The 12,108-nt window shown below is 37.0% G+C and overlaps 1 protein-coding gene across 3 annotated transcripts; it reads right to left on the bottom strand.

The window, feature by feature from the left end:
• Nucleotides 1-11,646, bottom strand: Tnpo (transportin 1). Of its 3 annotated transcripts, none has more exons than XM_083084997.1 (15): nt 11,414-11,643; nt 10,385-10,460; nt 10,090-10,269; nt 9,656-10,004; nt 9,348-9,549; nt 8,849-9,260; nt 8,438-8,749; nt 8,117-8,354; nt 7,690-7,979; nt 7,500-7,598; nt 7,310-7,405; nt 5,939-6,014; nt 4,408-4,582; nt 4,191-4,317; nt 1-4,043 (listed from the first exon to the last, which is right to left on the bottom strand). In XM_083084997.1, exons 1-14 carry the CDS (start codon nt 11,516-11,518, stop codon nt 4,210-4,212), a joined length of 2,718 nt encoding a protein of 905 aa, XP_082941123.1. In that variant the 5' UTR covers nt 11,519-11,643; the 3' UTR covers nt 1-4,043; nt 4,191-4,209. The 3 variants fall into 3 exon arrangements, with proteins under 3 accessions (XP_082941123.1, XP_082941122.1, XP_082941124.1); XM_083084996.1 differs by having other exon boundaries at nt 1-4,046; nt 11,414-11,642; XM_083084998.1 differs by lacking the exons at nt 1-4,043; nt 4,191-4,317; nt 5,939-6,014 and having other exon boundaries at nt 4,414-4,582; nt 11,414-11,646.
• Nucleotides 11,647-12,108: the final 462 nt, after the last annotated feature.

The raw sequence follows: 12,108 nt of genomic DNA, 5'->3' as shown, positions 1-12,108 counted from the left end.
TGTACTCTATTATCAAGTGTAGATGCTGGACAGAGGAATTCGCTGGCGCTTGCGAGAGAAAGAGGGTTAAAAAAATAAAAATAAATCACGGCACATCGATCTCTCGAATTACATTTTGGCGGAACTGTCTTTTCGTGCCGCAAGGATAGGATAATCAGGTACTAGGAACAGCCCCACACAGAATTCCGATCCTTTGAGATGGGGAAAGACACGATCGATCGAGAAGTTTGTCAAGAAAACCCAGAAAAAATAATTCGAAAGAAATATATATATATATTGCTCGATATCATTTCAATCTTCTTTTTCTCTTCTTTTTGCGAGAGAATGTTAGTCTAATTCACATACTTCTCGATCTGGAGAGAAGATAATATGTATAGATGTAACATAGAAAAGGAGTTTCTTTTATATAATAATAGTTGTAAAATTTAAGTTTCTTCCAAGTCACATTAATCTAATTTCTTGCATCGATAAAGCTTTGAATATCGATTATATCCGATCACAAATCTGCAAGAATTCGCGAACACACGTGAGCATATATATCTACATCTTAAATATACAATATCGGCTACTTTTGATAAAAAGCGTCTTATCAGCGGTTAAATCAAATTATATAAGAATTACAGCAATATCAGGAGTAACGATGATAATCTCAAAGGACAGGAACCCGCTCCGAACACTGCCCGCACAAGAGGATCCATTACGATTAAATATAATACACACCGTATAATAATTACGATAATTATAGTATTAATTAAGAATTATTATGTTAATAGTTATTTAACCACGTGTATGGCTCAGTCTATTAAGCTAGTCTCATGCAACAACAACAATAAAGATACAACAATATATTTACTTGTAAGTTTGTCGAGTTTCGATTTGTGTTTTTTTTTTATTTTATTACTTTGTATTCTACTTCTCTAATTTACTCTTCGAATCTTCTTTTCATTTTCTTTTTTTTCTGCAATCATCCCCCTACCCGTTATCGTATTAATCCTCATGCATACTTCGCATTCAATTCTACTTTACTGGTGATAGAAAAAACTGGAAATTTTCAAATATCAATCAACGTCAATCACTTTTTCCTCAGTCCCTCTATCATTGTAATATATAATATAATTATGTATAAATAGATGATCTCACAATCTTATACTTTACGATCATTTATATAAATTTATTACTTCGATCTTACTTGACTGAGAGCTTTTTTTATAGCGTATTAATAAATAATTGCGAGCCACATGATCTCTCGACGGGATAAAAGCATATCGATAGAATGCACATAGGGTAGAGCCGCGTATCCGAATACCACATCGAAATCAGAAAGAAACGTATTTACAACCACGGGAGGAATACACGGGGTATATACTCTAAATGTGATACGAAATTTTGTGTGGCGACCTGAGATCGGACAATAACGAGCATTTATTTTACCACCGACAAAATCTTTCATCTAGCTTAGGAACTATCGAGAGGTAAACTATGTAACTTGTGTATGTAAATTGTCTAGCGTTGAGCGCTATGAAATTCTTAAATATAAATCTGTGTGAGAGAAGTGAGATGATAACATGCGATATCGATTTAATATATATATATATTCAATATTTACATATATATATATATATACGTAGTAAAAAAAATTAAAATACATAACTATGAATTTTCATTTAGATTCACGTCGAGTGGAGCATGTGGCTCTATTTTTTTCCTTTTCTCAAGCTCTTAAGTAATTATAAAAAACAGTAATATCACAAAAATGGCGCGGGCAGAGCAAGGAAGGGGACCAGAGTTTAAGGATAAAATTATGGCAATATAATGCCATATGTTGACGAACAAGTGTGGATCGAAGCAAGGAGCGGTCACGAAATTCATCCGTTCTCCGCGCACTGCAATCTCTTTTTTCCGACAGATCGAAAAGAAATTGCGTGGCGTAGTCTGTTGCATAAAAAAAATAAAAAAAAATCAACAGAAGGATATAAAATTATTCTTATTTAATAAATGACGATGAAAAAAATATCCTATCTCGTCACATATACTCGATAATGCGTCAATTCTTCAACTTGTCACTTCTTGAAGAATCTCTGCCTCTTTCTCTCTCTCTTTCTCCCTCCTTGTGCAATAATAAAAATGAAGTTTTACAATATAAACCCCCTTTAAAAAAACATCTATCTCGCTTGCGCTAGTTCAATTCCTGCCAGTCACTGGATTTTTATTGATAAGCTTCAAAGTTTGATTGACAATAGCGATTTAACGATGATCAATTTCTCCATGTTGAGCTTTCTCCCCTCTTTGTTCGTTCTTTTCCTTTTACTTACTTAACTATAATGTGTATGTGAGAAGGTAAAAATTAAAACATGTGTTATTTATGCCATAAAAACTATTTAGAAAATCGCTTTTGAAGAATTTTGCAGCATATCCAAGATAATATATACATGCTCAATAATGACGGTAATACACGATATTTTTGTCACGCAATGCCAGAATTGTGAAATTTTTTTCTTCTTTTTCTTTTTAATAATAACTGAGATAAAAATGCGTAACATTAAAGCAAAAAGACTTGCTCACTGTTTTTAAACCGACCCAAGCAAATGGGACTGGAATGACCCGAGTCTGCTCTCGACATCTCTCTTTCTCTCTCTCTCTCAAAAACGATTTAAACACAAGATTTTTTTATCTGAATGAAACATCGAGATCATTACATCGCGCAAATAAAATCAATATTGCCGTAGATTTCACGTCATAGATCCGCTTGCTCTGTGAATCGCATATAAACCGCTTTCTTTTAATCGATGACTGCGATTATTAAATATCAACTTGAGAGACTTCGATAGATCAGCAAAGATTTGAGATATCTATTATAATGATTAACAAAAACGTCCATTCTAAAATGTATTTACTTATATTTACACTAATGCTAATATGATACTAATTTAATGTTTAACAAAAAAATAATCACAAAATGGTCTGCAAGTTAAAACATCGTATCATCTTGAATACATTTGTACACATATATATATGTATAACAAAATCCGCATATATATATGTACGTATTCATTTGAAATGTTTACACACGATGACAAATTGTCGCGTATAACCTAATATCACAATCAGCAGGGGAGAGAATAAAATAAGCAGAAAAATTTTGGTTCGAAACGACGGAATGGCACTTTCTGCGTGTGTGTGTATATGTGTTTTCTCTTCTCAACATATAAAAATACAATATTCTCGAAAAACCCTCTGTACACTATGAAATTTCTAATAACGTATTCTACCTTGTATCATATTTATTATCAAATAAGTAGTTCTACCTTGTCTCTAAAATTCTATAAACACATTCGAGTAATCTCCCGTTCTCTCAAAAGAAAAAAAAAAGAAAAAAAGAAAGAGGATCAATATCTAACGTACAAATTTTCGATCACAGTGTCTGGCGATCTCTATAACGTGAGATCTATGCTTTCCTTTAGGTCCTACTGTCTTTGCATGTTGGTTTCGATAATAATATACATATATCTAGTTATATCATAAAGCTGGGCCGAAGTTGGCCATGGGCACCAGCACTTGTCACGTTTCGATATACGCGAGAATCAGATAACACTTTCGCAGTGTTACACGTTAGCGCTAATGGAAACGGAGTGTACATCACTACATTTAAGGTATCACCGTTGTTGTTACCCGATACCTTGTTTCGTCTCTTGAAAAATGTGTAGTCGATGATCCCCACAAAATTCCTCCCTCCCACCCCGAAATAAATCCCATCCCCGCCCACCCACGCTTTTACTTTTGCGGCCAATACTTATCTTTTGTCGTTCTCTTTTTCGTTTTAACTCTCTATGATCTCTTCCTTGCTTTCTTTCATCGGAATTCAGCCTTTTGGCTATTAAGAAGCTCGGTATGCATCATTACTCTCTCCCTGAAAGCACGATGACATTTCACGATGATACGGTAACGACAACGATGTTGATGAGAAGAGGCCGTGGTTTCACCCACCCGTCCCATCTGCCCATTGTTTCCCGCCCAACCCCAGTCGGCCTGCTGCATTGAGCGGCCTTCTGGAAAGAAATTTAAAATCGTAAAAATGATTTTATTTCGTAAACGTAGCTAACACATTTGATTTTTAGATTCTTGGATTTTTTCAACGGTATAAAAAAAAAGTTAGACGTCATTCCAACGTTTTCAATTATTGCTTGGCTTACCGCTTTTAGATGGAGCTGTTCAGACGCCGTACATGTTATGGAGCCGCTCACTAAGCTGTGGCGGAAACTGATCAGAAAATCGCTTCCAATTTTCCTCGCCCACTTGATTTTTAAACGTGAACAGTATCTAAACATAGATATATATGTATATAATCAATAGTGAAACTACGTTTCTCAAGAGATTGTTTAACGTCGAGTTCGTCTTCTTTTCGACTACCTTCTGAAACATCTCCTTTAAATCCTCCTTTGGTGCTGACCAAGACGCCACGGCGTCGCAAAAGAAGATAAAGTCCGGAACAACACCGGCAGGATTGACAGTAATCATTTGACACATACCCCTGAAGGCAGAATCCTTCTCTTCGTTATCCCTTATGCTTCGCAAAGAAGTGCACCTATTGATAAATATGTAATCTCATTAAATGTCGTTCGACTTCTTTATTTCAGGGGAAAATACTTCGATCAGTGAAATACTTTAGTGAAGATTTTATAAAACTAATTATGTAATCGCAAAATTTACTATATGTATTTCGTTAAATATTATAAAAGTATATTAACTTCATCACAATGATCGAAGTATCTCTATAGATTACATAATATTTACATAGAAATGTATAATATGGCTCTGGCAAAAATCGAACAACTATAGCTGTTTATTTTCATTCTCATGTAAGTCACACATAAATAGATATTCTGTTTTAAAGTAGCATTCGACAAGAGACGAAATGGTTGGCTTATTGTGAGGCCAGTCCACAATGTAATGAATAGCACTCTTATGTAACTCGAGAAATCATTTGTTCTCGTAGATTACAGCAACAACAATTATTTACATATAAAACATTTATATAATCTTCAAAGCTATTAAATTAAAACTGATGTAAATTTTAATGGACATATTAATTTTGTAAATATATTAATTATAACAAGAGAAATTGAATCCAAAGTCGCGAAATTTCAGAACCTATATGTACAGAGCCTATATATGTAGGATTTATTTATATATTACTTAATTATTGGGATATATATATGACTGGCGTCATATTCCACTTACTGTCTTATTAAGGCTGGGTTTACATTTGACATTTACAGTAACGGCACATTGTGACCGAACAAAGATCAACAAAAGTCAAAATGCTAAATTACCAACATGCATTGCAATTGAAATTTGTAATAAAAATACCTACACGATAATTCGCACATAATTCTATAATGTATACGATATTCGCGGATAATTTGTAGAGCGAAATGAAGCAAGAGATTTGATAAATAAAGGTGACAAATGTAAACCTATCCTGGTCTTGAATCGGATAAACAGGAGAGCCCATAACACACTTGCATGGTGGCAAAATAAAGATTAGAATTATTTTATATAACGAATTCAAATGTATAAGATGTTACTGCGAATACTGTGAAAAACCATCGCGCAAGAACTGAGCACACCTCCGTGACTTCATTAAGAGGCCGATCAACAGATTTACACCTTTACACGTATACTTTTTTGGCTTGTCGATACAAGGACAGGTCTCTGCTCCAATTTGACGCAATGGAAAAAGGACTCTCTCGTTTCATCCAAGTCTGCAGTTACAGTAGTAGCTCATATTCTTGCGAAAGGGTTTCTGACAGTCCCTGATGCAATATATATTACTCAGGAGATAATCGGGAATATATAATAATGTATAATAATAAAGTGCTAATAAAAATAGAAGGTAATATAATTAATAGAATATAATATAATAAAGAAATTTACACACCACTGGCGGACAAACTGCTGTAACATGGGGGCGACGTCGTGGGGACACACATAACCTAGGCGACCGATCGTTATGGCTACGGTTTCATTTTCGGTTTCGGTAAGTAGACAAGTGAAGTGTAGTGAAGTGACCGGAAACACAAACAATAAGACAAACTGATAGCGAACCAACGATCAACTCAGGCGAAGAAGAGAATTATATATGCTCCGCTCATGTAACTTTCAATCAATAATCAATTAATAATTAATTCTCAATATAAATTCAGTTAATTAATAATCAGAATCAGAAGTAACATTAATAATTAATCCAAGACAGTGAGAACACAGGTGAAACATATGAGATACCGACAATGAAACATAGGTAATACCGTGCTATTGTAGCTGCTGAAACAATAATCGAAATTAGATAGCAGCGTGCGAGCCCGTGTGAGATTTGTATAATAATAAAAACCGATGTACCGCAAATGATTTCGCTCTCTCGCTTTCTCTCTCTCTCGCTCTCTCTCTCTTTCTCTCCCTCTCTCTACTACGTGTAAGAAATATATATGTCATTATACAAATAAGAGAATAAATAAGAGGAATACATGGAACAAAATTTGCATTATGATCTCTTAAAGGCCAATTTAAATAATTCAGTCAAAACATAATCTGGGACTTAGAAAAATATGCAAGCATAAATATTATATATACTGAATTGCGATATGTCTTTTCCATGGCAATACAGCCATATATGTATACATGTTCAAGCCTACAGGCAGTCGCACACCACTAAATTAAAGTTCAATATACAAGTACTAATTATTTAAATCTGTTGATAAAACGTGCAATCGCGATTTATGTATATGACTATGTCAATTTGCTGAACTGTGTGGGATTTATTGCTGCTGAAAAAATTATTTAAAAATAAAAAAAAATAAAAAAAAAATAAATACATATGTATATATGCACCTAGAGAGCTGAATGCCATGAGGAATGCCCGATCTAGCGTGATTTACGCCTAAATAACAGGAATACTTTTAAATCAAGGGAGACCTTTCATTAAAATGATTATCAGAGATATCTTTAACCCGCATAAAATTTTGCACGATTATTATTATGTCGTATAACTGACGATTCGGGCGGGCGTATCGAAGTTAATCTCTGCGAATGAGAAGTTTCCCAATGTGCGCAGAAAGCATACAGTCGTGATGGAGTGTAATTTAAGTCGGCGCGAAAAAAAAAATAGCAATGTACATATGGGAATCGACAGTCTCTTTGTCGGTTCGAGTCTATACATTGCCTTCTATTTGTTCCAAAATATGCTCAGTATATTGTATATGGTATCGCTTTAAGAGAAAACTAGATACGAGTAAAGCTTGTATCGACAACTCACCGGTATTTTCCAACAGTGTTTTTGGTGTATCTGGTCGATTAATTATTTCGATAAGCTGTGTCAAAATTAATGGGATATATGTACTTGTGTCAGGCCCTGCAAAAAACAAACGAAATAAGTGATAAATTTTCTATCCTCCTCTCTTATTTTTTCGTTTCTAATTCATAAAGATGTAATTTTCGATATTTACCAAGTTTTATCGAAATCTCACCAATCGCCCATGTCGCATTATTGCACACCGATATGAATTGTGGGTGCAAGTTTTGTCCAAGTATAGGCATAAACTCCGCTGTTCATAAAGATAAAAAATTCTCATTACTAACAATATATATCTCTCAACAGAAATTCAATTTAAATTATCTACTTAAAATCATACTCACGTATACAGGGGAGCACATGTTGGAAGCAAGCTTTTGTGAGATCTCCTAATAATGCGAAACTGCTCTGTCTGACTTCAGGCATAGTATCTTGCATACACTGATATAACAGTTGCATAACGTTACTGTTCACTACCAGACGTTCCATATGACCGTCCAATCCTTCGGCTAATCCGCTAAGGAGATCTAATGCGACTATCATAAAATCTTTATCAGGCGCCTCAAATTGCTCTGGACTTTGTGTACTCGCTATATGTTGATTCAACGTCTGTTCGACAAGTGACACGCATCGTCTGCAAACAAAATAGAGAATGTTAGGTTATTATATAAATTTATCATATATCATAATGAAACAGATTATAATTAGAAAATGTGATAATATAGGGAACAGAGCTATCACAAAAGATTGTTATATCTATAACATACATACCTGTAAACAGGCTCACAATATGGTAAGAAACCCGAACGTAATGCAGTAGCTACTGATGAAAGACATTCCAGTAATGGAAATAGATCTTTATCCTCGTCCTTTAATACATTCCATTTATTAATGAGAGGTGGCATCAAAAGATTGATATAATCCGGTCTGTTCAAATGATGACCCACAGAATCGGCAAGAGTGCCGATCGCGTCGTATAATATTAAAAGATTTTTATGTTGATATTTACCTTCAGATAGATAAATATTGAGATTAAAACGGCACGTCACATAAATTAAGGCGAAGCAAGTGTTTTGTTGTTATGATACTTACTGAATGCAAAGACAAGTGTTTCAAGAATAAATCCGAGATAAGGAACCAATTCGGTGCATGCTTCTTCTTCCAAGGTCGCGAAGGCGGAGCATGCCGCCTCTTGAACGCGTTTGTTGCTGTCGAGCACTCTTTTGAGCAATTCTGTCATCAGGGGTTTCAAATGTGTCTCATGTGGCTGTGCACAAACCCAATGCGCATAACGACTCAATGTCCAGCAAGTTATGGCACGCACAAGAGCCTTCTTGTCGCTCAAACAACTGATCAAATAAGGAATGAGCTCCGATAAATGCGGAATCATACCGTTCATGCAACCTGTAATCAATTTATGCAAACAATGCATTAAATCTCGTTCAAACATATCTGATATCTTTTATCTATTAAAATATTTTAAGGGGAAATGAATATGCATACCTTCGGCGATAGCTCCCAATGCGAGGATACCAGATTCCTTAATTTCCCAGGATTGATGGAAGAGGGTCTCTTTTAGAATTGGTACCAAAACTGGTAAAAGATCTTCTCGAAAAACATTAGCTAGCATATCTAGTGCAGCAGCGGAGCATTTCCTCAAGTTCCAGTCGCTCAAAGTCGAATCGTCATCACATCCGTCCTCAACGTCCAAGTCCTCGTCGTCGCCATTCACACCGCCATTCTCGTCAGTATGCTGTGCCATTCTGCCCATACCATTGGCATGATGCGAATGGTGCGTCTTTGATTTATGAAATCGCGGTCGGATATCTTCTTCCCTGTCTGGTATCATTTCATCCTCCTCTACATCTCCTTTAAGGAGGATTATGTCAATTTCTGAATATTTCATACCTCTCACCTAAAACGGAAAAAAATATATTAAAAATAACTGACATGAAGAATGACTGTCTTGTTAAACTTATGATAAATACGGGTAAAAACTTACTAAGATAGGTACTAATCGAGTTAGATGTGGTGTAAGCGCTTCTTTGCAAATTTGTTGTTCCGCTAGTGATAGCCAAAACTCGCAAGCTTCCAATGCCACTCCCTCATCAACATCTTGAGTTCTCATTAACATATATTCTATTATGTTGTGTATGTGTGGTATTAACCTATCCATTCGTACTTCAAGTAACATCACTAGTGCCCTATGCAAAAATATAGAAAAGATAAATATGCAATAAAAATTTATGTCTTTCTATTAATAACAAAAAAAAGAAAAGAACAAAAATATCGCAATATATTATCAATTACCTGCAGACATTTTTTCGGACTTCAGAATCATCATCTGAAGCTAAATGGAAGAGGTTCTCCAAAAAGCTATCTATATGTATCATAAGCGCTTGTGTACGTTGAATAATGAATTGATTGACGCACGCTATTGCGTGAGATCTGATCTTGGGACTCGAATGTCTAAAGAAATGAAGGAACTTTGGAATCAGAATGTTCAAAGGGCGATTTAGAGCATCTGAATCTAATATCTCTGCTGAATCTTCGCAAATCTTCTGCAGAGCACCAAATGCTCCCTCGCAAACATTGTAATCTTGAGAATCCAACATTTGACACAATGCTGGCAATAATTCCGGCCAAGTTGTTAATTCACCTTTACAGAAATAATTAATAATTTTTTAAATTTTAGACACTGATATAAATATGATATACGATATAATATAAAAGCATATACACACCTTTTGATGCGACAGTAGTAATCAAAATACCGACGGTCGCACGAATCAGTGGCGATGGGTCTCCGACAGCTGATAGACATTCTTGCTTTATGAAAATTATGACTTCCGGTAGAAATTTATGAAAGTAAGTCTTTACATTATTTTTGAGTATCAGTCCACTCAGGGATCTAGTAGGTTCGTCTAAACAAAAAGAAAATCATTAGTTTATACAGTTAGCATATATGTTTTGGGATGCGCATAATCATGGACAAAAATATTTTCAACAAAGAATTATATATACTTGCGAATAACATACCTTCCGATGTAAGTTTTGTTAGGACAAAAATCAGATAGTTGTTGAAATCCGGGAACTTGTTCAACTCTTCCAATTTCTATATCCAAGGGTGTAGTTAAGGAAAATGATATGATTAAAGATCTGTCTGGAAAAATTATTTGGCGACATAAACATTAGAGATTTAAACCCACATAAAAAGCATTTACAGTTCTCCTAGTGTGTTGATCTACTTTTCTGATAAAACTACTGTTGTATAATCTATAACTTCTATTATATATATGAAATATATATATATATATATATATATATATATATATATATATGTATACACATACACACACACACATATACATATACTATACATACATACATAATATCGTTTTAGGTTGCAATTCAATATGGTTGTAATCTGGGCAGCGCAAGCGGTTTATTTACCGGCCCGGGCCCGCGTGAGAGGAGCTTCCCGTCGAAGCTATCGATCAGAGGACCGGAAACTGCACCGCTCGCGCGCTGCCGCGGCTTATATTCATGCGTGGTTAACGTATTTCGAGCTCGCGCTCGACGAGACGTACGCTCGATTCCGCGCCGCGCAAGATCCCCGAACGACGACATTTCGATTAACGGCGTCAGCGAGCGAGCCGTGTGACAGGATGCGAGCAACGATCGTTAGCGATCGCGAATCCGCTATCGCCCGCGCGCGCGCGCGCGCACGCGATCTCTCGAAATGGAGAGATCTCGTGTGTATTCGCGCGTGATTAATTTTCGCGAAATTTCCCCGATCCACATCTCCGACTTGGAATCGGCACGCGAGCATCGCCCCAGGAAAATGACGTACGAACGACAGTTTGCGCGCGCGTCCCTCCTTCGACTATTCACTCCGGGGCCACGTATGTGCGAGCGGCAACGACACGACACCACGACGACGAAGACGAAGACGGCGACGACGACGACGAGGACGATGACGACGACGGTTACGGTGACGACGACGGGACACGAGACACCTCGAGCACTCGGATCACTTCGACGAGGTGGCGAATGGCAAAAGGATACTTGTTGTACGGCTCGCTGGGTCGCCGTGTCCGGGCTCTGCGACTCCTTGAGCAGCGTCAGGATTTGCCTGAGTCCTTCCTCCTGCGGTTGCCACGCCATTTTCATCGTGTTTTTCAACAGCACCACCGTAACGCGCGCAGCCTGCCTTCTCTGACCTCGCAGATAAACGGAAGCTCCCCACGGCTCTCCTCCCCGCGCCCGTTCAACCTCCCTCCCTCGGAGCGAGCCTTCCGTCAGGACCGTGGTTGTGCAAGGGGGCGCCACGCCCTTCCTCGATACGCCTGGGGACTGCCCAGGGCTCCCCTCCCCTCCCCTTCCCCCCTCGCGTTAACCCGTTCGAGAAATTCGATAAAAAAACCGGATCGCGAAATTAGATGCTTTACAGTTGTCGAATGCTCCGAGGTACGGTCTTGTATACCGCGTGGGAACAATGCACGCGACTCGATTACCGCGAGCGGGACTCTCGAGCCGAGATTTATGGCGAGAGTTCGGATGTTACTTCCGGTTAAAGGCGCGGGAAAACGACGAAAATGATTGAGCGACGAGCAATATGCGTCTCGCAAATTGGAGTTCGTGAATATAATCGTCTGGATTTGGAAAAATAAAGGGGGAAAGGAATTCAGTTTTTAAAAAAAATATATATTTTTAAACTGAAGTATTTTTTTTCCTGATCTAGGATAATGATAAATTCACGA

This window comes from Camponotus vicinus, unplaced genomic scaffold (assembly GCF_025532165.1).
Source record: "Camponotus vicinus isolate PSW18456_S1 unplaced genomic scaffold, iyCamVici1.0 SCAF_12, whole genome shotgun sequence".
In the NCBI taxonomy this organism is placed as follows: domain Eukaryota; kingdom Metazoa; phylum Arthropoda; class Insecta; order Hymenoptera; family Formicidae; genus Camponotus; species Camponotus vicinus.
The sequence above is the reverse complement of the archived record's forward strand: the minus strand, read 5'-3'. Positions and strand labels throughout refer to the sequence as shown.